Raw genomic sequence first — 27,190 nt, forward strand, 5'->3', positions numbered from 1 at the left:
ATAAGCAGTGAGGGAAAGACAGAGGGTGGGGGCGCGGAGCCAGAGAAGTTCCAGTTGTGCCAAATTGTTTCCTAGCTCTCCTCCTGGCCCATTTCTGGATTGCAGTTATAAATAGCAGAAAGTTGGAAAATGTCCCCCCTCCCCCTTTGCCTCTGTCCCAGCCTGGGGGAAGGGAGAGGAAGAGGGACAGGCCAGTGGGTCCCTGTGGAGATCTCTTCTGTGCCCCACCCGGATCCTGCCCCTCCTGCTGGGGCCCCTGGGGAGCCGCGGGCCTGGGAAGGGTCTGGTGGCTGCAGGCTCCAGGCCTGGCCCTTTGCCCCTTGGGCCTAGCTTCATTCCCTCCGCCCCCACAGCTGGAGTTCCCTTCTTTCCTTGGGAGTTTTTCTCCCTTCATTCGTCCCTTGCAGCCCAGACTCTGACCCCACTTTCTGTCTCTCATGTCCTACTCTCTTTTCCCCTTCTCTCTCCCCAGACTCCCTTAGTCTCCCGCTGTCTTCATCCTCTGTTCGCGCAAATTGAGACCCCAGGGGTGGCATGACCCTGTCATAGCCAGGCTGTGGCAGGGGGTGGGGGATGGGATGGGGGTGTAGTTTGATTCAAAGAACATATGAGGTGTGGATGGAGGGACCTGTGATGCCTGTGGCCCAACATGCTAATCCTTCATCCCGTATGTGGCACCAGCATCCCTGCTGTTCCACTTCCCATCCAGATTCCTTCTTGTGACCTGGGAAAGCAGAGGAGAATGGCCCAAGTCATTGTGCCCCTGCACCCACTGTGGGAGACCCAGAAGAGGTTCCTGGCTCCCAGCTTCAGATCAACTCAGCTCTGGCTGTTACAATCATTTGGGGAGTGACCCAGCAGATGGAAGACGAAGACCTTCACTGTCTTTCTTTCTCTCTGTAAATCTGCCTTTCAGATGAAATAAGTAAATCTTAAAAAAGAAGTAAATCTTAAAAGAAGTTGGTGGAAAAGAGAATAAAAAGATAAGTTCATTTGGTGAAATCTGTGACTATAAGGGGAGTTCAAAAATTCATGGCAATGTGTATCATAAAAAATAACTCTGCATGGATTTCAAAAATAACCTTGTCTTGTAACTCTCTTTCCCAAGAACTTTTCGAAGCGTCCTCGTGGATGGCCGGGACTGCTCTCGTTCATCCGCCTCCTTCTGCCTGGGCTGTTTCTCAGTCTCTCTCACTTCTCTCCTGGCTCCTTCTCCCTCTGTCCTCCTTTCTCCCGCCCCATTCCTAGGCGCCGCCTCCACCGCCAGGGGTAAGGGTGAGGGCTAGAGCGGGAGCGTGCATTGCACGAGAGGCGGGAGCTGGTGTTGGACTCCGGGGTAGTGGGGAGAAAGGCCAACCCTCACTCCACATCCTCCCGCCCTCCTCCGGGAGCCGCTGGCCTGGGCATCTCTCTGCTGCGCGCGCTCAGCTCTCCACCTGCTGCGGGAGCGAGGGGCGGGGTCTGGGCGGGGCCTGGGTGCCCTCCCCCGCACCCCTCAGGCGGGGAGGCTGAAGCAAGAGTGGACACTGGAGCTGCGGCTGCCGCATTTGCTCTAGCGGGTGCTGGGGCGCCCGAGGGCCGGGGTAGAAAGCCGTGGCGTGGTGAAAGGCTGGGAGACGCCCGAGGGACCAGCCAGACTCTGGAGACCAGAGAGGCGCCTGGCCTGCGGAGAGCAGGGGCTCGGGGCACGCGGGGGCACGTGGGAATTTCTTTGCACTTGCGGGCAGCGCGCCCTTGGCTGGGCTCATGGCCGGGATTTGGAGCCGCTATCCTTGGAGGGTCCCGGGGACTTGCTACTTTGTTGGCTCTTTGCTTCTGGGACTGCTCTTCCAACGGACTGTTGCCTTCAATCTGGATGTGATGGGCGCCCTGCGCAAGGAAGGCGAGCCCGACAGTCTGTTCGGCTTCTCCGTGGCCCTGCACCAACAACTGCAACCCCGACCCCAGAGTTGGTGAGTGAGTCGCCACACCAGCCCGCCTGTGCGGACCATCCTCTGCCCCCCCCCCCCCCACTCTTTCTCTCAGACATCCCACGTCCCAGCCCGCTTCCTCTATCCAGAGTGGGGAGCAGCCACGACTCCCAGACCCTGAGACCCAAGATCCATGGCCCCATGTCATCGTAGATGGGGAGCGGACCCAGAAGTGTCTGGCTAGCTGCAGAAGGTGGTTTGGTGCCAGAAGGTGTGAAAAGCACAGTCCCCAAAGTAGTCAAAGCATCAACCGTAGAGATCCCAGAAGGATGTTGGGGATGCTGACTGGTTTGGCTTGTTCCCTTCCTCCTCTATAGGAAATTAACAATGTGGGCATCTGAGCAGGAGGGAGAAATAGGGAGGAGTGAGAGCCAATAGGCAAATAGCAGTTATTTTTGTAAAGGATGTAGGACACCCCTCGACTCCCTGGGGTGATGGATGCTCCTGTGTGTGCAGCCAGCGTCAGTCATGCTTCCTGTATCCTTGGCTCTGGCTGCAGGTGTACAAAGAAGAGCAGGAAGGGAAGAGAGCTTCCCATCTCCTCCTGAGGGGGCTTTATGATCTGGGCCAGTGTCTAAGCCTCACTAAGTGTCCATTACTGGGATCAGTGTTGTCCACAGGGACTGCCCTCTCTTCCTCCTGTTGGCCTGGGGGCAGGAAGTGGGGGAAACAGCTCCTTCCTCCTTACCCACCCACCTGAGGTCAGGGGGATAACCCCCCTGGGAGCATCATCAGTACCCCCCCAGACTCTCTGGGAGGGAGGAGATGGAAAGCAACTGACTTTGTTGTCTCCTGGGTCCCACCTTCCCTCTGCTTCCTGCCTCTCTGTCTCTTGCCCTCCCCTTCTCCTTTCCTCCCTCCCTTATTCCCTCATCTGCCAGAGTTCCAGGACCGGAGGCCTTTTTAGGACATGCTGAACTCTCTGAGCTATTTCCAGGCAAATTCTAGGTTATTTTTAATAGCTTGGTCTCTTGTCATTCCCCCTCCTCTCTGAAGGTGGTCCCTGGTTCTGTCTCCCAGGGCCCAGCTGGGGGCATTTCCCAGGGTTCTGATGCCCAGCCCCACTTTGGCTCCATCAGGGGGAGTCCTGGCACTTGGTGGTAAGTGAGAGGCCAGGCCCTAGAATTTGAATTTCAGGGTGATGTTTTTTAGGACTGCTTCCTTCCCTCTTTCTTTGTTGATTTATTATTATTTTTAAAGATTTATTTATTTCTATTACAAAGTCAGATATACAGAGAGGAGGAGAGACAGAGAGAAAGATCCTCCGTCCGATGATTTACTCCCCAAGTGAGCGCAACGGCCGGTGCTGTGCCGATCCAAAGCCAGGAGCCAGGAACCTCCTCCAGGTCTCCCACACGGGTGCAGGATCCCAAAGCACTGGGCTGTCCTTGACTGCCTTCCCAGGCCACAAGCAGGGAGCTGGATGGGAAGTAGAGCTGCTAGGGACTAGAACCGCTCACATGGGTTCCCGGTGCATTCAAGGCGAGGACTTTAGCCGCTAGGCCATGCTGCCGGCCCTCTTGATTTATTTTTAAAATGTGTCTGAAAGATGGGATGATGGAGAGCGTGGTCATTTCCCAAATGGATCTAACAAGGCGAGGCAGCGGGGAGGGAGTAGGGCCCTGGTACTCTATCCAGAACTTTCACATGGGTAGCAAGGCCTAAGCCCTTGGGCCATCTTCTGCTGCTTTCCTGAGCACATTAGCAGGGAGACGGATTTGAAGTGAAGCAGCCAGGACTTGAACCTGGCACTTGTATGATGGTATGGCAGGCAGACCCAGTGCACCACAATGTCAACCCCTTTTTATGCTTTTGAGTGTAACCCCAAGATGAGGCTTTGAGACCCAGCTTGCTCCATGGTTTCGGCCTCATGGTCTTATTCTTCCTTTGATGGTAAAAAGGAGATAAATAGTAGTATGATCTAGCAGAGTTGTGGAAGGGGTAAGAGTTTTATTGTCCTGTGCATAGTGGGTCTGGTAGAAGCGTTATTGACCTTGTATTGTGATTCCCAAGGCTAGGGAATAGTGCAGCCACCCTGGCACACTTGCTTTGCTTTTCTCTCTGCAGTGGCTGTGGCTGTGGCTACTGTTTCGTGTGCAGGCCTGGGATGGTTGAACTCACAGGGCGGAAGCCAGGAGGGAGCATGTGGCCGGGGCAGAGGCTGTGTGCGGGGGTGCTTGTTCCGCAGAGGGATCCTCTATTTGCAGGGCAGGGGAGGGGCTGAGCACATCCACGCACTCTGGGTCTTTCCTCTCAACCTCCTTCCTGCTCTTGGCCTTCAGGGGAGGTGTGAGTAGAGGATCTCTAGCTGTCTTGAGGGCTTTGCTGTGTCCTGACCTGCTGGGGCACTGTGTGGACCCTGACGCTTCCCATGGGAGGAGCACAGAGATGAGTAAGCTGGCAGCAGCGGTCCTAGGCACAGAGGTGGTGAGGAAGAGTGGAGGTGGAGGGGAAGCTGTGGACTTGTCTGAAGGTCGGCATTCTTTCACCTGGGGTCTTGTCCCCCAGTTTCTGTTTCTGCTCAGGGTACCCCCCCACAACCTCGTGCCCCCTTTACTTTTCCATTCTCAGTACTCTGGAGCTGGCCCCGTCACTGGGGGGCGGGGGGTGGGCTGACAAGCAACCAGAGTTAGCCAAAGTGGATGGGCATTCCAGCCTGGAGGCTTAGCATCATCAGAAAGACAAGAACAGAATCCTTCCTTCTGTCATTGTGGAGGGCTTGTCTCATCTGGTGCCTGCGTGTGGCATGGAGAGTGACAAACGTGGGTCTAGCCTGGGACCTGCCCCATTGTGGGTGCTGGATAGATATTGCTTGCTTTTTTTCTCAGCAAGTAGCTGTTAAATGATGCTACATGGCTGTTCTTGTCCTTACCACTCTCTCCCTCTCCCATTCTCGCTCTTACTCACTGGCTGTGACACGGGGTGACAGCTGTTCAGAGGCGTTTGCGGGAAGGGAGAATGGCTCTGAGCCCTCCCTCCCCGCCAACACGCTGTGCCAAGTCAGCCCTGGCCCAGTGCCCCACAGATGCCTGCCTGCAATATTGCCTGGCATGGTCTTGGGCCTTGCCCCCCTTCTCCCCACAGGAGGATATCCGGAACTTGAGAGGGGAAGGGAGGCCTGCTGCCATTGTTGCAGGGAACCCACATGGCCAGCTGGGCGTCAGGTCACTCACCACCTCTTTGCGCCTGCTCCCTCTCCCCTCAGCCTGGGAGTTCAGCCTCAGGAGACCCAGGGAGGGCCTTGGCTGTGCTCACAGACCCTCATCCCGCCGAGAAAGTGTCTGAGGGGAGGCAGGAGGAGAAGGCAGCAGGGGAAGGGGATTTGGGAATTGGGGAGGAGGGTGGTGGCTGGAGGCAGAATGGGACACTGTTCCTGCCTCTGTACCAGCCGGGGTGACTGACAGAATCTAGACCTGCTGGGGCCGCCTGCCGGAGGGTGAGGGCCCTGCTGAGTTCACAGGAGGCAGAAGCAAGCGTGTCTGCAGTCTCTTGTCTGTAGTTGGTCCCAGAGGTCCCTGGACGTGCCAGTTTGGGCCCCCCTTACTTTTGCTCCCAGAATTCTTGGCATTTCTGGCAGGGTTTCAACCTGCCTGGTGCTGGGAAGGAGGGTAGAGCTTGGGGCCAGGGCCAAGCAGTTGGGTGGGTGGGGCCTGGTAAGGAACAGGTGCAGGGAACAGGCGGCAATGCTAGCTGGGCTGCTGGGTTGCTGTGGTTGTGCCCTTGTACGCATAGCTGCTGCGCATGTCGAAACCTTGTCCTGTGAGGTGCGTCGGTCTGTCATGCATGGATCACAGGGCTGGCTGCCTTAATGTTTCCTGCCAGGGTTAGAAGTTACTGCCTTTTGCATTCCTCTTGAGCCCTTCAACAAGGGATTGGGTCTAGGCAGCTCTGGGGAGGTTGGAACACTGGGACCTCTAACACCTGACCCCACCCTTTTATGTAGGCTGCTGGTGGGTGCCCCCCAGGCCCTGGCCCTCCCTGGGCAGCAGGCGAACCGCACCGGAGGCCTCTTTGCCTGCCCTCTGAGCCTGGAGGAAACAGACTGCTACCGAGTGGACATCGACCGTGGAGGTGCAAGAGGGAGCAGGGGAGCAGGGAGGAGAGGCCCTGGCCTCCTCTTCCTGTCTCTGACCCACTGTGTCCTGCCTCCAGCTGATGTGCGCAAGGAGAGCAAGGAGAACCAGTGGCTGGGAGTCAGCGTTCGGAGCCAGGGGCCTGGGGGCAAGATTGTCGTGAGTATGGTGAAGGGCGCTGAGTACAGGGGTGATGTGTGTGCATGTGTAGCGTATGTGTGTGTGCGCCATGTATATGTACCATGTATGTATCATGTGCATATGGGTGTACCACGTGTACACAGTACATGTATGCTGTTTGCATATACTGCACGTGTGTGTACAGCACATGCACTGTGGTGTGTGGTTTGCATGTGTGTACCAGGTGTGTATACCACATGTGCACAGTATATATAATACTGTGTGTTCGTGTATGTGTGTGTGAGCACAGGGTGTGATTCCTGGACCTTGGGAGAAATGAACAAAAGTGTAAGACATGGTTCCTTTCCTTCTAAGTTAAAAAACATCTAATCATCCATCCATACACAATTTATCTTAGTTATTTAAAAAATTTTCTTTATTTGAAAGGCAGAGTGACAGGGAGAGGGAGGGATAGATTTCCTATCCACTGGCCCACTCCCCAAATGTGTTACAATAGCTAAGGATGGGCCGGGCAGAAGCTGGGAGTCTGGAGCCAGCAACTCCTTCTGGGCCACCCACTTGGTGAGAGGAGCCAACCCAAGTCCTTCAGGCCATGATTTGCTGCCTCTCATGTGTGTTAGCAGGAGGCTGGGTAGATAGCAGAGTAGCTGAATCTTAATCAAGTGGGCTGTGGGTGTCCCAAGTGGTGGCTTAATACAATTTTTATTTATTTGAGAAGCAGATAGATGGATTGATAGCTAGACAGCATGCTCCTCTATTTGCAGGTCCACTCTCCAAATGCCCACCGCAGCTAGGGTTGGGCTGGGGCTGAAGCTGGAGGCTGGGAATGCCATGCAGGTCTCCCATGCGGGTAGTGGGATCTGCATGCTGGAGTCCTCATTGCTGCTGCCCAGGGTCTGTGTTAGCAGGAAGCCGGAGGCCAGTGTCAACCCAGGTCTTCCAATATGCCCAGGCATCTAAGTGCTAGACCATCTACTGCACCCCTGAGACCCTTTCAGACCCTTGGACATTGTCCTCTTTGCTGCAAAGACACAGGCCGGACTGGTGCCTGCAAGTATTCACGGAGACCTTCCTTCTCTTGTTTTTTGTGTCTGTCTCTCTCCCTGCGGGTCATTCAGCAATGTGCACAGCACACGGTAACCAGCACAAGGGTGGCTTGTGGTTACTGTGAAGTAAGGGGTGCAGCCATGGGTCTCTAAGTTCTGAGCAGTGGAGAGAGATGGTTCCTATCATTGGGGTGATTTGAGCCGGATGTTAGGAAATCAGGAATACCTGGAGAGTGCAGAAGGAAGTTCTGTATAGATAAGATGGTTGTGCTTACAAAGATCTTGTCGCAGGATCGTCGTATGATCAAGGAGCCACGTGTCCTGTGTGCTGGCTGGGTCATGTATCTGGATGCCCAGGCAGAATGTGGAACAAGGATGTCTCTTCCTGGGAGGGCAAGGAAGTAGGTAGAGAGGATCTTAGGTGGCTGGTGTTGCCAATCTAGGAGTTCATGTGCACACATACACACACTTGTGCCAGTGTCTATTGGATGTCTGCTTGTGGCCGCTGTGCCTCAGCCTGGTCTTTGGTCCACACTGGAAACCCTCTGCTGATCCCTGCTCTGCTCTCTCCTGCAGACCTGTGCACATCGATATGAATCAAGGCAGCGCGTGGACCAGATCCTGGAGACACGGGACGTGATTGGTCGCTGCTTTGTGCTAAGCCAGGACCTGGCCATTCGTGATGAGTTGGATGGTGGGGAGTGGAAATTCTGCGAGGGACGTCCCCAAGGCCACGAACAGTTTGGGTTCTGCCAGCAGGGCACAGCCGCTGCCTTCTCTCCTGACAGCCACTACCTCCTCTTTGGGGCACCGGGAACCTTTAACTGGAAGGGTGAGTGCTTCTCAAGGAGGGAAGGAAGGGACCAAGACCTTCTCTTACCCCAGGGGATGGCACAGGGGCAGTACCCGGCCAAGCATGACCACCAGTTTCTGGAACCTTGGGGCCCTGCCTTCCCCTGCACCTGCACCTTCACCCCACCTTCGTCTCCACCTCCATCTCCATGTTGCTTGTATACACACACACACACACACATGAACAGGGGCACCTCCTCTCCCTAGCATGTCCGGGCACCGCTCCACATGCTGGCAGGGGCCCCCCAATGCACAGTGGGGGCTTGCATGCTCCAGCACAGCACCCTCACCTCATCACTGCCATTCCCGTCTCTGCACGCTGCCGCTGGCTGAGCTGACACCCGGTGAGTGTGATGCTGGGTCTGCAGTGGGGATACAGGGGACCCCAGAAAGCATGGGCTTGGAGAGAGGGTGGAGGCAGGGCTGGCAAAAGCAAGGGGCTTCCCCCAGGTTCTCTGTGTTGGGCAGGAAGGGGTTGCCACTCTCTCCTGGCCGTGGACACTGACACAACTGTCCTTGCAGGCACGGCCAGGGTGCAGCTCTGTGTGCAGGGCTCGGCGGACCTGGCATACCTGGACGACGGGCCCTACGAGGCAGGGGGGGAGAAGGAGCAAGACCCCAGCCTCATCCCGGTCCCTGCCAACAGCTACTTTGGTAGGGCTCCCCTCCCTGGCCCAGAAGCTCTCTAACCTTCTACTCCTCTCTTCCTCCCTCTCCGTGCTCCCCTCCTGCTGTCTCTGTCTGGCTCGTTATCTCCCTGGTCTTGTCTCTTTTTTTACCTTGTCTTCTATGCCTCCCCTGCTGCCTGGTTCTGTCTCCTCCTCTGGGTGTTCCTTCCCTGCTGTCTCCTCCCCTTCACTCGCCCCCATAGGGTTGCTTTTTGTGACCAACATTGATAGCTCAGACCCTGACCAGCTGGTGTATAAAACGCTGGACGCTGCTGACCGGCTCGCAGGACCAGCCGGAGACTTGGCCCGGAATAGCTACTTAGGTTTGTAAGCTTGTCTTCCCAGGGAACATTGCTGCCTGCTCTGTCCCTCCCACAGCTCCCACACAAGTTGGGTCTAAATTACCTGAAAGAACTGGGCTTAGCTGCCAGGCCTTGAGTGAGGAGGCTTCCAGGATGATGGTGTCTGGGGTTAGCGGGGACATCTCTGTGGAGAAGGAGCCAGGTTGCAGGCTGAAGGGAGGGGAATGGTTGTTGCTGGGAGGCAGGTCCGCATCTCTTGGGGGGACTGGCTTTCTTGGGGGTGGGTGGAGGGATGCACCTGCTGGAGACAGGTCTTGCTTTGGGGTGGGGAGGAGTGCCTCTCACTGTTATCGCAGCCCTTTGCAGAGCTGGAAGAGCAAGCTCCAGCTGCCCCCTGCTGCCCTTGCCTCTGCCATCTATGCATCCATTTGTCAGGTGAAACCTGTCCCACAACCTGGCCCCACCAAGGTGGTAGGTGAAGACCAGCACCTCTGCTCCAGTTTCCTGGATGGGTGTGGGCGAGTGCTCAGCTCTGCCCTGCCACCTGGTGTCTCCATTGGTGCCTTTCTGTCTTATCACATTTTCTGGAGCCAAACTGTAGTCCCTGAGCCAAGCAGGTGTGGGAGGGCTGCCAGGCCCCTGAAGGGGGAGAAAACCTGGGCAGCCGTGACTTGGGAGACATTCAGACCTGTTGGGAGGGGACAGGAGTTGGTGGGAGGGGGCTGTGGCCCACCTTTGCCTTCTGAGCCTTGTGGGAAGCAAATGTGCAAGTGGCTCCAACTGCTACCTGCCCCTCACTGCCCTGCCTCGCCCCAGGTTTCTCCATTGACTCAGGGAAGGGGCTGATGCGTGCTGAGGAGCTGAGCTTTGTGGCAGGAGCCCCCCGTGCCAACCACAAGGGTGCCGTGGTCATCCTGCGCAAGGACAGTGCTAGTCGCTTGGTGCCTGAAGTCCTGCTGACAGGGGAACGCCTGACTTCTGGCTTTGGCTACTCACTGGCTGTGGCCGATCTCAACAGTGATGGGTAACTGTGGGTGAGGGCAGTGGAGCCCGGGTCGGGGCAAGGGAGGCTGGGCCCAGGGGTCAATGCATGGCCGCCGTTGGCCCCTCCTCTGCTGGAGTCCCTTTGCCAGGGTGGCTGGGCACTGACTGCTCTTCCTCTGTCTGTAGCTGGCCAGACCTGATAGTGGGTGCCCCCTACTTCTATGAGCGCCAAGAAGAGCTGGGAGGAGCTGTGTACGTGTACCTGAACCAGGGCGGTCACTGGGCTGATGTCCCCTCACTCCGACTCTGTGGCTCCCCTGACTCCATGTTCGGGATCAGCTTGGCTGTCCTTGGAGACCTGAACCAGGATGGCTTCCCAGGTGGGAAGGCTCCCTCCAGTGGGGGGCAGTGGGGCACAAGAGGGTGGGTACAGAAAAACCCCTCAGGGGTTTGGTGGGTCTTCTGTGGATTCAGGGAGCTTCCTGCTTTGTGACCTTGACCCTTCTGAGCTGAAGGCATCTGCATGCAGGGAGTGGCTGAGAGGAGTAAATATGGCTAGGGGCAGGTTGGTAACTGGGAGGCTGGTTGAGAACTGGGAGGCTGAGGGAAAATGGAGGTCTGGACCGTGTGCCCCCCATCCCCCAGCCAGTGTGACACTTACCTCCCCACCCCTACAGATATCGCCGTGGGTGCCCCCTTTGATGGTGCCGGCAAGGTCTTTATTTACCATGGGAGCAGCCTGGGGCTTGTGGTTAATGCTTCGCAGGTGAGGGCAGTGGTGGTGTGGGGGAGTGAGTGAAGGTGAGATAAGGGCTTGGGGTGGTCAGGGAGGCTGAGTCTGGGGGAAGGGAGGCGAGAGGAGGAGAAAAGAGGCTGACATCTGGTCTCCAGGTGCTGGAGGGCGAGGCTGTGGGCCTCCGGAGGAGCTTCGGCTACTCCCTGTCCGGCGGCCTGGATGTAGATGGGAACCACTACCCCGACCTCCTGGTGGGCTCCCTGGTCGACACTGCGGTGCTCTTCCGGTGAGCAGCACCTGCTCCCACCCTCCCTGCCCCATGCCCCCTGTGCCCACCTCCAGTGCCAAGTATGATGCTCAGGGGTTACGAGCTCACCCACACCCTTATGTTTCTGGCACCTTCAGGGCCAGACCTGTCCTGCATGTCTCCCATGAGGTCCTCATTGCCCCTGAAGCCATCGACCTGGAACAGCCCAACTGTGCCGGGGGCCAGTCTGTCTGGTGAGGATGGGCCCGTGGGGGCAGGGGCAGCGGAAGCCTGCAGGGTGCAGTTTCCCATGGTAGCTTTGCCTTTCTTGCCCTGCATGGGGGCTGGGCAGTGGAAGGGCTGGACCCTTGGGCCCCATGAGCCCGATTTGGCTCAGGAGCTCCCCTTGGTCCCTGCAGTGTGGAGCTGAGAATCTGTTTCAGCTACATGGCCGCCCCCGACAGCTACAGCCCTGCCGTAGGTGAGTGACACCTCCTTCCATCCACCCACCCACCCACCGGCCACGTGGTCAGCCTTCCAAGGAGGTGCGTCCAGGGGTCATTTCTGAACACAGCCAGAAGAACATCCTGGGGGTGGGATCAGCTAGAGCAGTTCCCCGCTCAGTGGCCCCTTCCTGTCCCCCATACACTGCACAGCCCTGGAGTACATGTTAGATGGTGACACGGACCGGAGGCTCCGTGGCCAGGTTCCTCGGGTGACCTTCCTGAACCGCAGCCCGGATGACCCCAAGCACCAGGCGTCAGGCACCGTGTGGCTGCGGCATCAACGGGACCGTGTCTGCAAAGACAACATGTTGCAGCTGCAGGTGGCCCTGGGGTGGGGAGCGGGGGAAAGTAGTCAGCACTGCCACAGGCGCTCACCTCCTCCATGCCTTCCTCCCCAGCATGTTCTCATGCCCTTCCACAAGCTAGACCTTGGAGAAGCCGCCTGCCCAGCTCCTTTCCTCCCCACTAATCACCCCTTTACATCTCCCTGGAGGTCCAGGTGGCTGGCTCAGTCATCTCCTCTCGTCCTGGAAGCCCTTGTCTGGGTTCCTGTCTGCCCCCTGCCCTCGCCCCAGCTCTCTCCCTCTCATGGCTCAGTTCTGTATCATTGCTCTCCTGAGTCTGTCCTGGATCTGGCTGAGGCTTTAGGGGCAAGGCTGGGGCCTAGAGATTGTTCCAGTGAAGAGCAACTCCTTTCCTGCAACCCCCAGGACAACGTCAAAGACAAACTTCGGGCCATTGTGGTGACCTTAGCCTACAGTCTCCAGACTCCGCGGCTGCGGCGGCAGGTTCCTGGTCGGGGGCTACCCCCAGTGGCACCCATCCTTAATGCCCACCAGCCCAGCACTCAGAGGTCAGAGGTGAGTGCCAGTTCTGTTTTTTTGCAAGAAGAGGAGCCTGGAAGGACCATGGTCATGGTCACTCCTTGCCTAGGGATGCCTATTAGTAGCTTGCACAGTTCTTTCACTCATTCCTTAACCCAGCTGCCATCTCCCCCCAAGCAGGCACCCAGGGACCCAGAATGTCAGGATTTTTTTTTGCCATTTTCAAATTAGCCTCTAGGGTCCTTAAGTCACCCTGATCCAGTTCATCTGGAAGGGGGAGGTGTGACTCTCAGGATCAGCCCAGCCATGGTGTCTTCCTTGTCTCTTCATGTTGGCAGCTGGCATGCAGTTTCATGTAGATGAGGCTAGGGGCACATGGCCTCCCTGGGGACCAGCCTGCTGGTCTGCACCATAGCCTGGTGATGCAGCTGTCATGTTACTGATGAGGGCCCAGCTCAGAGCAGTTAGGTAACGAGCCCTAAGTCACACAGCCGAGCAAACATCAAATCTGAGCGTGGGCTCTGACGTGCGGTGTATCCTGTAATGCTCTTACACAGTTTGCTGTGTACTGTGGGGACATGTGGGCCTCTTGGAGGGACCTTCTTGTCACGTCTGTCCCCAGATCAACTTCCTGAAGCAAGGCTGTGGTGAAGACAAGATCTGCCAGAGCAACCTGCAGCTGGTGCATGCCCGCTTCTGCGTCCGGGTCAGCGACACTGAGTGCCAGCCTCTGCCCATGTGAGTGGGTGGGGAGCAGCTGGGGGAGGGGGACCCTGCAGGAGGCCAGAGGGCTGGGGGCCAGCTCACCATTCAGAGGAGTGGGAGAAGGGAGTCAGGGTGTTTGTGGAGAGGGATAGTAACACGTCACAGGATACATTGTACTGGGGGTCCTCAGGAAGTCCAAGAAGTGTGTGTTATGAAAATCATGCACAGCTCTCAAGCTTTTTTGTGCTCAAATAAACTTTTCTCTCTCTCTTTTTAAGGTTTATTTATTTTTATTTGAAAGGCAGAGTTAGAAAGAGAGAGAGAAAGAAAAATCTTCCATCTGCTGATTCACTTCTCAAATGGCTAAAATGGCCAGAGCTGGACTAGTCTGGAGCTTCTTCCAGTTTTCTCACATGGCTGAAATCCTTGAGTCATCTTCCGCTGCTTTCCCAGGCCATAAGCAGGGAGCTAGACTGGCAGTGGAGCAGCTAGGACACCAACTGGTGCCCATATGGGATGCCAGCAATGCAACAAAAGCTTAATCTATTATACTAAGGTGCCAGCACCAGACTTGTCTTTTTAAAAAATCTTAAAATTTATCCAAGATGTGGTGGGACAGGGGGTAGGGTGAGGAGAAAGAGAGACAAGGGGCAGAGAGGGAGAGAGAGGGTACACCCATCCATTGGTTCACTCCCTAAATGTCCGAAACAGCTGGGTCTGGGCTGGGTGAGTGGGTGCTAAGAACTCAGTCCTGGTTTCTCACGTGGGTGGCAGGGGCCTCTTTACTTGAGCCCCACCACCGCCTCTCGGGGCGCATGTACATTAGCAGGAAGCTGGAGTTGGAGCTGGGTAGGTGATCCATGCGGTTTGATGAGGGATGCAGGGATCTGAACTGCTATGACAACCAGTGCATCAACATACCTCTCAATTCTATTAAAAGATTGGAAAGATTGGTTGGATTAAAAGGCAATGCATGTTTTCCATGAACTGGTTGAAGTTCCTGGCATGCTCTTTGGCCAGCTCTGTGTGGTAGGGTTCATGAGTTCTGGTTTGTAAGTTACTAGCTGAGGCTAAGTAAGGGGCAGAGTTGGGCTGAGAACTGAGGTCCCTCATCTTCTAGTCATCATGGAAATACCCAGGGCATGGGCTGGATTTGGGAGACTTGGGGTGGAGAGAGCCTGGGGAGGAAACCTCATGCCCTGGGCAGGTGACTGTGAGGGGGCGAGATGGGAAGGATTTGCCAGCCCAGAGTGAGTGGGACCCTGACCCTTTAGGGATGCCGATGGAACGACAGCCCTGTTTGCCATGAGCGGGCAGCCGGTCATTGGCCTGGAGCTCACGGTCACCAACCTGCCCTCGGACCCAGCCCAGCCCCAGGCTGATGGTGACGATGCCCATGAAGCCCAGCTCCTGGTCACCCTCCCTGCGTCTCTGCGCTACTCGGGAGTCCGTGCCCATGATCCTGTGGTAAGTCTCCAGGGTAGGGTAGGGTGGGGTCCCCAGGGACCCTAAACTGACTCCTTCTCTTCTTTGCAGGAGAAGCCACTCTGTCTGTCCAATGAGAATGCGTCCCATGTTGAGTGCGAGCTGGGGAATCCCATGAAGAGAGGGGCTCAGGTTGGCATGCTTGCCCTCCCGTTCTTGGAGTGGCTGCCCCTTGAACCCTCAGCTCTCCCCTGACCCTTACTTCATTCCACCCCCTGGACAGGTCACTTTCTACCTTATCCTCAGCACCTCAGCCATCACGATTGAGACCACGGAGCTGGAGGTGGAGCTGCTGTTGGCCACGTAAGCCCGGTGGTGCCTTGTCGGGGGAGGCTGGGGCTGCTGGAGTGGATTCACCGACCTCTGGTGGTGTCGGTGTGTGTCTGTCTCACACCAGGATCAGCAAGCAGGAGCTACACCCCACGTTTGCTCGAGCTCGTGTCTTCATTGAGCTGCCGCTGTCCATTGCAGGGTAAGTTGTGCCCCAAAGTGGCCGCCTCTGCTGCAGAGCGGGCGGGCAGGGGGGTGAATATTGCCACTCCTAAACCCTGGTTGGTTCTGCATCACGCTTGCCCTCCCAACGCTTCTTCAGGCCAAATCCCGGGCCTCCTCAGCCCCTGTTTTGATCCCCTCTATACCAGGGCGGCCATTCCCCAGCAACTCTTTTTCTCTGGTGTGGTGAGGGGTGAAAGTGCCATGCGGTTTGAACAGGATGTGGGGAGTGAGGTCAAGTATGAGGTCACGGTGAGCATCCTGGTGTGTGGTTTCTCCATGGTCCCCCATCCCACAGAGGAGAGGCTGAGACATGTCCCATGGGCTCAGTTTCCGGGGAGGCGGGGGAAGGGGAGGACTCTCCTATGTAGTTCAGCAAGTTCAAGGCCTCTGTCGTGCATGTGGACTTGGGCTATAGGCAGATACTGGGGCCATAGTCAACACTTTCCTGGTTATTTTTTAGTGGGCTGGGAGAGCCTAGGGGAGAGTCTGCTTGGGACCTCAGCCAGAGCGTGGGCATGTGGGGCAGGGCTGAGGCTTCTTTCTGGAACTCTGCCTTTGCTTGGCTGGTGCCTCCTCATACACATGGCACCACAGTGGTTTTACTGAATTTGGAGGTAGGAGGGTAGAGGCAGAGAGAATGGCAGCAGATGGAACCTAGACCTCTGAGTCTTGGTTGAAACTGCTTCCTGAGGTTCTTGCTTAGCGCCTGTTCCCTTCCAGCTCTGGGCATTCAGCGTCTGCTCAGAAAGCAAGCTCCATCCATCCTGTCTGGTACCCACAGGTCTCCAACCAAGGCCAGTCACTCAACACGCTGGGCTCTGCCTTCCTCAACATTATGTGGCCTCATGAGATCGCCAATGGGAAGTGGCTGCTGTACCCCATGAGAGTGGAGCTCGAGGGCGGGCAGGGGCCTGGGCAGAAAGGGCTTTGTTCTCCCAGGCCCAACATCCTTGGCCTGGTGAGGCTCAGGCAAGGTCAAGGGGAGGCGGGGGGAGTGTGCACAGATGGCAGGCTGGGAGGAAGGTGATGGGAGGAGATGTGGTCTTGATTGCTGTGTTTGCAGGACAGTCATTGGGCACCCCCTCCCTATCTCCAGAAAGCAGGTGGCAGGGGTAGGAGGCGGCGGGAGTTGGAGCCGCCAGTGCCACAGGAGCCTCAAGAGCAGCTAGAGCCCAGCACATCCTGGTGGCCAGTGGCTTCCCTAGAGAAGAAGAAAAACATCACTCTGGTGAGGACGGGGTGAGGGGTACCTCAGGAATGGTGGTGCATGGTGTGCTGGAGGATGCCATGGGTCTCGGAGCTCCAGGGTGCTCAGCGTCCAAGGAGGGGACCCTCAACACCTGTGGTGGGTATGGGGCACTAGGAATGATGCCTGTGCCCCAGGTTAGAATACATGGGTGCCAGGCCTTGCTGGGAGACAGTGGGTAATGGCTTCAGTGATTGGGACCCTCTTGCCCTATGGGACATCTGCTGAGTTCCTTGCTCTTGACTGGACTTGACCTAGTCCTGGCTGTTATGTCATTTGAGGGAGAGGGCTGACAGAGGAGTGCTGTCTCTCAGGAGAAAATTAGATGAATAAGGGCATGTGATTAGAGCCCTAAAAAAAAAAAAGCCATGGGATGGTCAGTTATCTGGGTAATTGGACAGTGCATGAACTCAAAACCTGTGGAGGGGCAAAACCTGTGGAAGGAGCCTGCCAGTATGGCGAGAGAAGCCCTCCCCAGTGTGTTTCGTCCAGATGCAAAAGTCGGCTGACCAGCCACCTTCTCCCCATATTTGTTTGTTTATTTATTTTAAACTTTATTTTATTTTTACTGCAAAGTCAGATCTACAGAGAGGAGGAGATACAGAGAGAAAGATCTTCTGTCTGTTGATTCATTCTCCAACTGGCTGCAAAGGTTGGAGCTGAGCCAACAGAAGCCAGGAGTTTCTTCTGGGTCTCCCACACAGATGCAGGGTCCTAAGGTTTTGGGCCATCCTTGACTGCTTTCCCAGGCCACAGGCAGGGAGCGGGATGGGAAGTGGAGCTGCTAGGATTAGAACTAGCACCCGTATGGCATCCTGGCATGTGCAAGGCCAAGGACTTTAGCCGCTAGGCTACTGTACTGGGCCCTATTTATTTTTTAAGGGTAGATTTATTTTATTTTTGATGATGTTTACATAGTTGAGACAGATGCACACCCATGTGGACCACTGATCGGGGTGTCTCCCCATATTTCTATAAAACATTATGATTTATGGGGATGTACTAGCCAACTGTGGATCTGTTTGTTGTTCTTCTGAACGCTTTTAGAACAAATAAGTCAGTTTGTGCAGGGCTAGGTGTTTGATTTCTAAGATGTCCAAAGCATGAAGCTTTAAAATCGTGATGTGTTACATGTGGTTCACGAAGTCTGTCCTCTTTGAGCAGTTCTGCAACTTTCGTTTCTATTTGTTTTATTTGACTTTGTTGTTGTTTTAAGAGATTTGTTTGTTTATTTGAAAGATTTACATTGGGGGGGCACAGAGGGAGAGAGATCTTCCATTCCTGGTTTACTCCCTCATGGCCGCAATGGCTGGAGCTGAGCCAGGAACCAGGAGTTTCTTCTGAGTCTCGCACTTGGGTGGAGGGGCTGAAGTATTTGGGTCCTCTTCTGCTTTCACAGCAGGGAGTTGGATCAGAAGTAGAGCAGCCAGGACTTGGTGCCCGTATGGGATGCTGGCGCTGCAGGTGGCAGCTTTACCTGATATGCCGCAGTGCTAACCCCCTTGTTCTTTTCTTTCCCTTCCCTGCCCTGCCCTTTTAACGTTTCTTTCTTTAAAGGTTATTTATTTGAAAGCAAGAGAGAAAGGAAGAAAGAAAGAAAAACAAGGAAAGGAAATATTCCATCTGTTGGTTCACTACCCAAATGATTGGAAAGGTCAGGACGGGCCAGGTTGAAGCCAGGAACCAGGAACTCCATCTCGGTTTCCCACATGGCTGAAAGGGCACCAAGTACTTCTGCCATTATCTGATGCTTTCCCGTGCCATTAGCAGGGAGCTGGATCAGAAGTGAAGTAGGTGAGACTCATGGAATGCTAGTGTTGCATTCTATAACTTAATCCGCTGCACCTCCAGGCCAGCTCTAGAGAAGCTTCTATTTTTTTTTAATAAGATGTATTTATTTATTTGAAAGGCCCACATTATTCCTACTAGACCCACTCCCAGCTCTAGATCTTACACCTGCCAGAGGATACTGCAGTCTAGCCTGCCACGATTTGCACATAGTCCCAGCACTGCCAGCAGGTAACATCAGCCTAGCCTAGCTTGAATTAACCCCCAGATTGGCCCACCTCTAGTGCCAGCTCTCACATTCACCAGTAGAAGCAGGGGCCCAGCAAGGAAGTCGCCAAAGTTCCAATACCAGGCCCACTCCAAATTCCAGGTCTTGTACATGCTAGTGGGTGCTGCAGCCCAGTCTGATATGGCCTGCCCCCAGTCTTGGCATTCTCTAGCAGGTGCAACAGTCTGACTCAGCTCAGCCCACCCCAAGGCCCAGCCCTCTCTGTTGGGTGCAGCAGTCTAATCTAGCCTGGCCTACTCCCAACCCTCATGTGAACTGGCAAGTGTTGCTGCTCAACTTGGCCTGTGTCCTATTCTGGCTGTCAGTCATGCCAGTGTGTGCTATGGACTGGCCTGGCCTGGCCTGGCCCAACCCCAGACCTGGCTCACACATATGCTGATGGGTGCTGCAATCCAGCCTGGCCTGTTCTGTTCCCAGCTGCAGTTCTTGTGTCACCAGCTGGAGCTGTAGCCTAGCAGGAGAGTTCAAAAAATTGTCTAAACAGGCCTGCTCTCAGCCGCAGATACTTTGTGTGCTATTGGTGTGTGATACTGGTGGGTGCTATTGCTGGTGGTTGGCCCTCAGTGCTGGCACTCATCTGTGGGTACAGTGGCCTAGCCCTATTCCAATTCTTGCCAATGGGTGTTAATAGCCTAGCCCAGCCTGACCCCAGACCGACTTTCATGTGAACCAGCGGGTGCCACGATCTAGCCTGGTCTGTCCCCACACCCATCCTGGTTCTCATGAGTGCCAGTGGGTGCTGGGCTACTTCCTACTTGTACAAGCTCAGCTTTTGGATTCCATGTATGAGTGAGAGCATGTGGTATGTGTCTGTCTGTGCCTGGCTTATTTCATTTAAAGACATGTCTGAAATAGATTCTTTTTATATAAAATTACGGCAGATGACTGAGGATTCTTGAGTTGCTCAAAAGGGGCAAAATAAAAGATGACTCAAAGAATTTAAGCACTTTCTATATATGGATTATGATGTGATGAATATAACAGGAAGTGCTGGCAGCTGGGTCATTGGGTGGTGGCAGAGCCAAATGTCTTTAGGTCAGGCAAAAGGAGCAGGGGTGAGGCCCTTGGCTGTCCCCTGGAAGCTTGTGGGACAGCCTCCTGAGCTCTGTACAGGGGTGTAGCTTTGATGACCGTAGCCTGAGTTTAAATAGCTGTTGCAGTGCTGACTGGCTTTGCTTGCTCTGTGACCTGAGGTAGGTCACCTGACCTCCCACACGCTGAGTTTCCTCCCTTGAGCAGTGCGGATGGTAACAGCAAGCACCTTTCAGGACTGTTGTGAAGCTTACATGAGAGAAGTCTTTGGCATGCAGCAGGTGCCCAGTCCATTAGGTGGTCATTGGAGGACACAGGCGTCGATCGGGGATGTTACTCTGCTGCTACGGTCAAAGGAGAGGTCCTCCAGGACCTCCATGCATTTTAAACTCAGATCAGGTTTGGGGTAAGTAGCTGCTTTGGATCTAAAGAGTAGTTTGGGAGAGCTTCATGGAGGATGGAGTTTGAAGTTGGGTTAAAAAAAAAAAGGTGGTGGAGGGATCAGCATTGTGGTGTATCAAGTAAAACCATTGTCAACGTGGGCCTGGTGCAGTGCCTCAATTGACTAATTCTCCCATTTCAAGCACCTGGATCCCATAAGGCTACCAGTTTGTGTCCCAGCTGCTCCACTTCCCTTCCGGTTTCTGCTTGAATCCTGGGAAAGCAGAAGAGGATGTCACAAAGCCTCGGGACCTTGTGCCTGTGTGGGAGATCCAGGAGGGGCTCTTAGTTTCAGATCGGGTCAGTTCCAGCCATTGTGACCGCTTAGGGAGTGAACCAGTGGATGGAAGATCTTTGTCTCTCCTTCTCTCTGTAAATCTGCTTTTTCTATTTTATTTTATTTATTTTTTAAGGTTTATTTATTTATTTTTATTACAAAGTCAGATATACAGAGAGGAAGAGAGACAGAGAGGAAGATCTTCTGTCCGATGATCTGCTCCCCAAGTGAGTGCAACGGCCGGTGCACCGCCGATCTGAAGCCAGAAACCAGGAACCTCTTCCGGGTCTCCCACACGGGTGCAGGATCCCAAAGCTTTGGCCCATCCTCCACTGCTTTCCCAGGCCACAAGCAGGGAGCGGGATGGGAAGTGGAGCCACCAGGATTAGAACCGGCACCCATTTGGAATCCTGGCGCGTTCAAGGCGAGGACTTTAGCCGCTAAGCCATGCCGCTGGGCTCTAAATCTGCTTTTTCAAAAAAAAAAAAAAAAAGTGAATCTACCCCTCCCAGATAAAGCAAACACTGCCTGCAGGACTAGCATCTCCTATGGGCTCCGCTTCCAGTCCCAGCTGCTCTGCTGCTCATCCAGCTCCCTGCTGATGCATTGGGGAAGTTGGCAGACAATGGCCTAAGTGTTTGGAACCCTGCACTTTCGTGGAGATCTGTAAGAAGCTCCTGGCTTTAGCCTGGCTCAGCCATCTGGGGGAGTATATCAGCAGATGAAAAACTCTCTCTGCCTCTCTAAATGTAACTTTCAAATTAATAAATAAATCTTAAAGAAGTTGGGAGCCTCATGGTAGGCTCAGTGTGGGGGGTGTTGCAGTAACCTGCTCAGAGCCCTGTCTGTCCCCAGGACTGTGCCCGGGGCACGGCCAACTGCCTGGTGTTCAGGTGCCCACTCTACAGCTTTGACCGAGCTGCTGTGCTGCATGTCTGGGGCCGCCTGTGGAACAGCACCTTTCTGGAGGTGAGAGCCTCTAGGGGGAACCCGGGCTGGCTGGCTCCCTCCCCCGAAACCGAACCTCTGTAGGGCTCATTCCTCCCAGAGGCAGCATTTTCCTAACCCAAGCCATGACGGAAGCATTCTCTGTATTGGACACAATTCCCTTTACAATTTCTGGAACTGGGAGCGGCAGGAGGGGGCTGTGGCTCTTAGGAGCAGGGATCTCCTTTTTGCCGTATTAGGAGTACTCAGCTGTGAAGTCCTTGGAAGTGATTGTCCGTGCCAACATCACAGTCAAGTCCTCTATCAAGAACCTGTTGCTCAGAGATGCATCCACAGTGGTGAGTTGGTGCTGCAGGGCTGGGGTGGGTGTGTGTAGGGGGCAGTGCTCACTTTTCCCCCACCCCCTCCTGCTCTTGCCCCATTAACCCCTTGCTCCCTAGATCCCAGTGATGGTCTATTTGGATCCTGTGGCCGTGGTGGCAGAAGGAGTTCCCTGGTGGGTCATTCTGCTGGCTGTGCTGGCCGGGCTTCTGGTGCTGGCGCTGCTGGTTCTGCTCCTGTGGAAGGTGAGGCTTGGGGAGAGGTGGGGCTGCAGATTTCTCTCCCCAGGTACCTGCGAGTAGTAGGAGCTCTATCTAGATGCCAAATGCAGATCTTGAATTTTATGATCCAGTCGGGGCAGGGAGCCTTGTAATGCAGGACCAGGCAGAGGTGTGGAGCTGAGACAGTGCAGTGGGGTTCAGCAGAAGGTAGGCTTGTGAGGATGTGGCCCTGGGTGGAGCACCAGGGGAGTTGGGGCAGAACCTCTGGAGGTGGGGAGCTGGGTGCTGTGGGGCCTCCACACATTTCAGAAGGACCATGGAGATGCAGTCAGGGAGGCAGGAAAGTAAGGCCTGATACGACCAAAGGAGGACGGTGTAGACTGGAAGGGAAACCATGGCCGTCAAGGTCAGCCAGTGTGGACAGCTGTCTCCGGGACTGGCCACGTGGAGCTCCACTTGAGCACACAGCTGCAGACAGAACCACATGGGCATCTGGGGCTCAACATAGCATGCACACACGTGCACACACATGTCAGTGCAGGGAACCTTGTCCCTCAGCTGGACCCATCCTTGAGGACCTGCTGCCTCTGGGACTGCGAATGGCACCATGCATGTCCTTGGGGCTCTGTGGAGAACTCTTCCAACCTGCTCCTGGAGTCCCATCAGACTGAGCACAGCCTCGCGTGCATCCAGTCACAGTCCAGTCCAGCCAGTCTGAGCAGTGGTGATGGGGTGGCTGACCCCTTCATGTCGCCAGGGTGCCTGTTCCTTGCCCCCTTCCCACACCCTGGCCTGGAGACAGAGCAGAGGCAGGGCTACCATCCTCCCTCCATCTTCCCATTCTCTGCCTCTTCTGCCCCTCCCCCTCCCACCTCCCAGTGTGGCTTCTTCCGGCGCAGCAGCCAGAGCTCATCTTTCCCCACCAACTATTACCGGGCCCATCTAGCCATGCAGCCCTCGGCCATGGAAGCTGGGGGGCCAGGGACTGTGGGGTAACTGTGGAACGTGTGCATTGTGTGTGTGCAAGCATGTGTCCATGTGTGTGTAGTGTGTACATGTGTGAATGTAAGGAGACTCTAGCACTTAGGCATCTGGCATGTGTGGGGCAGAGATGGTTGCATGGAAGGGGATGTGAGTGCTAGGAGACATGCTGAGGGCAGTCAGAGTGGTGAGTACGCCTAGCCTGGTGCATGCACGGCATGTGGGTTCGGGGTGTGAGGGTGTGCAGGGGCCCCATGCATGTCTTCTAAGCAGTTCAAGCATGTAGGAGTCTGGGGCACTTTTCAGTGTGAGTATAAAAAGGTGCATCATCATGGCCAATGTGTGAGGGCTGGTGCTGGGGATGGAGGAGGGAGGGACTAGGTTACCATAGTCCATGGATGCCAGGGCCTGCCCAGTGTGTGGCAGCACGTGGTGAATGTGAGCGAGGCAGTTCCTCTCCAGTTCTTGCTTAGGTGCTGGGAGGCCGTGTTGAGTCTTCTGGCCCACATGGGTGGAAACCTTGCAAGTCCAAGGTTCTGGGACTCTTCAGGGCCTTTGTTCCTGCCCCTTGGGCCCTTCTGGGTTTGTGGGAGGTGAGAACCTGGGGCCTTAGCCCTGAGGGTGGTCCTTGGGGGCTGCCACTGCCTTGGAAGCTGGCCCACTGGTTACCTGTTTGTCTCAGGGATGACGGATGGGGAGGGCAAGGATCCGGCCCATGCTGGCTCCTGACAACTGGCCATGGCTGCTGTTCATCCTTACAGATGGGATTCTTCAAGCGCGCAAAGCACCCCGAAGCTGCCGTGCCCCAGTACCACGCGGTGAAGATCCCTCGGGAAGACCGGCAGCAGTTCAAGGAGGAGAAAACAGGCACCATCCTGCGGAACAACTGGGGCAGCCCCCGGCGGGAGGGCCCTGACGCCCACCCTATCTTGGCCGCTGACGGGCATGCTGAGCTGGGCCCCAATGCTCCTTCGGCACCAGCCACTGCCTAGTGTCCCCTGGCCTGGCCTGGCCTCTGGGTGTCCCTCTACTCCTCCCCCATCCCCACTACCACTCCCGCTGCCCAGAAGTGGCTCCTTGAGGGCAAAGAGCTCATGGGGTTGCTGGTGCCACACCAAGAGCTGGCAAGGGGAATGAACCCTCCCCCCCAACATTTTCCCTTTAGTGTGCTGTGAGATGAGAGCAGAGGGGGTCCATCAGGGATTGGACTCTGGGCAGGGTAACCAGGGCTGGCATGTCCCCATGCAAAGGTGGGAGAAGGGAGCCCACTGTGAATACCCCAGGTCCTGGCTCCCCAGAAGTGCCTTAGCCTGGAGGGTGGGGAGGGCCTTGTGTGACTAACTCAGGAGCTCTTCCCTTCTGCTCTCCCTCCCTCATTCCTTTCCCCCTCTCTTATTCCCTCCATTGATTGTAGTTTGTGCATTAGTCTAGTGGGTTTTGTCTATTTATTAAAAAAAATATTTGAAGACAAAATTTCTGGCTTCTTTACTGGAGTTTGGGTACCCTCATCCCAGGGTCTTGGATTCTGGCCCCTCTGCAGTGGGTAGGGGGTGGGGGCAAAGGTGAAGGTGGTAGGGAGAGGGAGGAGGGTCAGATGACCTAGCAGGAGTATAGGGACCATGGCTGAGGGGTCTGGGAGGCTAATGGTCACATCCTCTGAGGCAGGGCGTTGGGGACAAGGGACAGGGGCAGGGAGCTGTTGGATGGGGGTGTGGCTCTGAGAGAGTGGGAGATCAGTGATGGACACGACAGGGGGAAGCCGATCTGCTCGCCATGGGGGTGGGGTGGGGGGAAGAGGAGCGAGGGTGTTTGTGGGAAGGTCTCATTCTTGCACCAGGTCCCTTTCATAGAAGGTGGCTTGGGCTGGGGATGGGCGAGGTGCTTCGGGGGAAGCTTATTTCACAGCCTTGCCCATGATGTGGGGGCCCACGGGCAGCCACTTTATGGGAGGTGGTTGTCGCTCCATTTGGACGTTGGAGAACTGGGCCTTCTCCAGGTCCTTCCAGGTCTCTCGGGTGAGCAAGCAGCCGTCTCCGATGTGCTTCCAGGTGGGCTCCAGGACCTGCTGCCACATCAGGGCCCAGCTGCCCCGCGGCTCAGCCACGTGTTCCAAGAAAAACAGCACGCCACCCTGCGAGGGGCAACAGGGTGGGTGTCACTTGCCTGCTGTGCTCACAGCCCCTTCCCGCCACCCCCTCAGGTCCAGCCAGGTGAACCTGAACCCCAGGCTGAAGCCAGGGGTGTTCTCTGTTCAGAACCACCCAGAACCTGATGCAGATGATGGGGAGAGAGTGAAAGCTTTGTACAGTGGCTGGAAGGGCTGCACTGGGAGAGGAAAAACAGAAGGAGTTGGCTCACCCCCTACCTGCCACCCAGATCTCTACTGGGACACGCACTCTGAACTCTCCTGAGACGCAGATAAGTACAAAGGTATTTCAAAATGTTTGTGGAGCAATGAAATACAAAAATAAGGAATTTAGCTTAACAGCTAAGATGCCTATACCCTACATGGGAGGGCCTGAATTCAGTTCCTGCTCCCTCCAGTCTCCTGGCTCCAGCTTCCTGCCAAGGCACATGTGGGAGACATTGATGGTGGTTCCAGGAATGGGGCTCCTGACACCCATATGAGACACTCACATTGAATCCATGGCTGTTCTGGGCATTTGAAAAAAATGAGTCAGCAGATAGGAGCTCTGTCTTCCTCTTAAATTTTGAAAAAATCTGTTTTGGTGCAAAGAAATCTGAAATATTTATGTAGTTCTTTTCATAACGTATTTTTCACGAAGGTTTTAAAGACTGTATATAAAGATTTCAAAAATCTTTTAAGATTTATTAATTTTTATTTGGAAGCTGGAGTTAGAGAAAGAGATCTTCTATCTGCTGGTTCACTCCCCAAATGGCTGCAATGGCCAGAGCTGGGCTGGGCTGAAGCCAGGCGCTTCTCTTTGGTGCCTCATATGGAGGCCAGGGACCTGGGCCATCCGCTGCTACTTTCCCAGGGAACTAATACACCAGCGGCTTCCTGGACATCTCCCTGAGCATCTCAGGGAGACCTCAGGCCTGACCCTGACCAGCTCTGGCTGCCTGTATCTCTGATGTCGGTCTGACCTTCAGGCCCAACTCCTCCTTGCCCAGCTGGTGTCTCTGCTCTGGCTCTCAGCAGCCCTTCTCATCTCAGAAGGCCGCAAGAAGGAGGTTTCTCTTCCTCCAGCAGTGGTGCTTCCTTCCATTCTCACTTCAGTCGTTCATGCTGCAGCCTCGAAAACTGTCCTGAACTTTGTACACTCAGGCCAAGCATCTCAACCTTGACTCCCCATGATAGCGCTACCTGGGACATGTTCTTTTCCCACCCTCTCTGCCCACTGCTTACTCCTCCATATCTCAATTTTTAAATTTTATTTAAGGCAGGGAGAGAGAGTGCGTGAGAGCTTGTATCTGACAGTTTACTTCCCAAATGCCCATGGTAGCCAGGGCTGGGCTGGCGCTAAATGCCAGAGGCTAGGAAGTCAACCCAGGCTTCCCGTGTGGGGGGTAGAAACCCAATTATTTGAGCTATCATTGCTGCCTCCCCAATCTGCCTCAGCTAGAGTAGAGTCAGGGGTAGACACTGAACCTGGGCTCTCTGGATGGAGGATGTGTGTCGTAAGTGCTTGGTCAAATGCCTGCCCCTCGATCCCCATTTCAACATTACTTCCTTAAGTGTTGTTGATGACCCACCCCCACCCCCATCTACCTGTCACAGGTCCTAATGCGCCCCTTCCTAGTCCTATCTTTCCCTCACTGGTAGATGGAGGTAGACAGGGCATCTTAGGTGCTGGGCATCAGGTTCCCTGTTCTGGGGGCCCCCTATGCTGGGGTGCCCCACGCTTGCCCACTCATGTCCCCCATGCCCTGCTCACCGGTCTCAGCACCCTCCGGACCTCCTGCAGGACCTTCCTTGGGCTCTGCACAGAGCACAGCACCAGTGTGCAGACCACCACATCCATGGAGTTGTCTGCCAGTTCGTGCATGTCTTCCCCCGGAGCCACCACGAAGCGCTCATACTGCAGGTGCTTGTTCGCGGCCATGCTCTTTGTCAGGAACTTCTCGAACTTGGGGTTCGGGTCCAGGCAGGTGACCCTACAGCCGGGAGGGTAGAACTGGAAATTGGCACCTGTGCCGCAGCCCAGCTCCAGCAAGGCTATCTTCCCAGAGGCCCCCTTGATTTTCTTTATATGACTGAATAGCTCCCGTTTCTTGCTTTCCATCCTGCGGTTGGTCTTGTCAGCCAGCACAGCCATGAGGTAGGGGAAGTAGCTTTTGCAGAGCGGCTGCCAGCAGCCGAGCAGAGCCATCAAGTGCAGCGGCAGGGTCAGCAGCAGCACCAGCAGCTGCAGGAGGCGCACCAGGGCGTCCATGGTGGGGTGGCTCTGAGCCTGGCGGCTGCCTGGTCACCGGGCTGCCCAGTCCCTGCACGGCCTCTTGTGGTAGGACTTTGCTCCCCAGCAAATGCCTCTGTGCTGGGCGGAGTGTGCTGGGTGGAAGCCCTCCAGAGGGCACTGTGGCCTTGGCCCCACAGGTTCCTCCAGCTTTACGTTCCGTGAAGGGACAGCTGGTGCGTGCGTTTCTGCAT

The 27,190-nt window shown here is 55.4% G+C and overlaps 2 protein-coding genes across 5 annotated transcripts; one reads left to right on the forward strand and one right to left on the reverse strand.

Moving 5' to 3' along the window:
* The first annotated feature begins 1,611 nt into the window (after nt 1-1,611).
* On the forward strand, nt 1,612-24,359 carry ITGA7 (integrin subunit alpha 7). 4 transcript variants are annotated; one of them, XM_040990487.1, is made up of 26 exons: nt 1,612-1,952; nt 5,914-6,041; nt 6,123-6,202; nt 7,807-8,062; nt 8,605-8,736; nt 8,954-9,073; nt 9,869-10,076; nt 10,223-10,416; nt 10,714-10,802; nt 10,928-11,058; nt 11,178-11,273; nt 11,439-11,500; nt 11,676-11,845; nt 12,236-12,385; nt 12,972-13,087; nt 14,329-14,521; nt 14,591-14,671; nt 14,763-14,842; nt 14,937-15,011; nt 15,181-15,283; nt 15,816-15,992; nt 16,131-16,262; nt 20,963-21,076; nt 21,295-21,393; nt 21,496-21,621; nt 23,340-24,007. In XM_040990487.1, the coding sequence occupies exons 1-26, from the start codon at nt 1,747-1,749 to the stop codon at nt 23,568-23,570; spliced, it is 3,549 nt and encodes a 1,182-aa protein (XP_040846421.1). In that variant the 5' UTR covers nt 1,612-1,746; the 3' UTR covers nt 23,571-24,007. The 4 variants fall into 4 exon arrangements, with proteins under 4 accessions (XP_040846421.1, XP_040846451.1, XP_040846432.1 ...); XM_040990517.1 differs by lacking the exon at nt 8,605-8,736 and having other exon boundaries at nt 11,694-11,845; nt 23,340-24,359; XM_040990498.1 differs by lacking the exon at nt 8,954-9,073 and having other exon boundaries at nt 23,340-24,358.
* A 53-nt stretch (nt 24,360-24,412) lies between these two features.
* METTL7B (methyltransferase like 7B) lies at nt 24,413-26,975 on the reverse strand. Its single transcript, XM_040990529.1, has 2 exons — nt 26,478-26,975; nt 24,413-24,709 (listed from the first exon to the last, which is right to left on the reverse strand). Exons 1-2 carry the CDS (start codon nt 26,973-26,975, stop codon nt 24,473-24,475), a joined length of 735 nt encoding a protein of 244 aa, XP_040846463.1. The 3' UTR covers nt 24,413-24,472.
* Nucleotides 26,976-27,190: the final 215 nt, after the last annotated feature.

Source organism: Ochotona curzoniae, unplaced genomic scaffold (assembly GCF_017591425.1).
Source record: "Ochotona curzoniae isolate NIBS_2020 unplaced genomic scaffold, NIBS_Ocur_1.0 contig_1014, whole genome shotgun sequence".
Classification (NCBI taxonomy): domain Eukaryota; kingdom Metazoa; phylum Chordata; class Mammalia; order Lagomorpha; family Ochotonidae; genus Ochotona; species Ochotona curzoniae.

What these genes read in the sequence shown, in the direction of transcription:
- ITGA7 (XM_040990487.1), top strand. Translation starts at nt 1,747, where the DNA reads ATGGCCGGGATTTGGAGCCGCTATCCTTGGAGGGTCCCGGGGACTTGC. An exon ending in TTGTGGTTAATGCTTCGCAG is followed by an intron (nt 10,803 to 10,927) that starts GTGAGGGCAGTG and finishes TCTGGTCTCCAG; the next exon opens with GTGCTGGAGGGCGAGGCTGT. An exon ending in CTGCCGCTGTCCATTGCAGG is followed by an intron (nt 15,012 to 15,180) that starts GTAAGTTGTGCC and finishes CCTCTATACCAG; the next exon opens with GGCGGCCATTCCCCAGCAAC.
- METTL7B (XM_040990529.1), bottom strand. Translation starts at nt 26,975, where the DNA reads ATGGACGCCCTGGTGCGCCTCCTGCAGCTGCTGGTGCTGCTGCTGACC. An exon ending in TCCGGAGGGTGCTGAGACCG is followed by an intron (nt 24,710 to 26,477) that starts GTGAGCAGGGCA and finishes TGCCCCTCGCAG; the next exon opens with GGTGGCGTGCTGTTTTTCTT.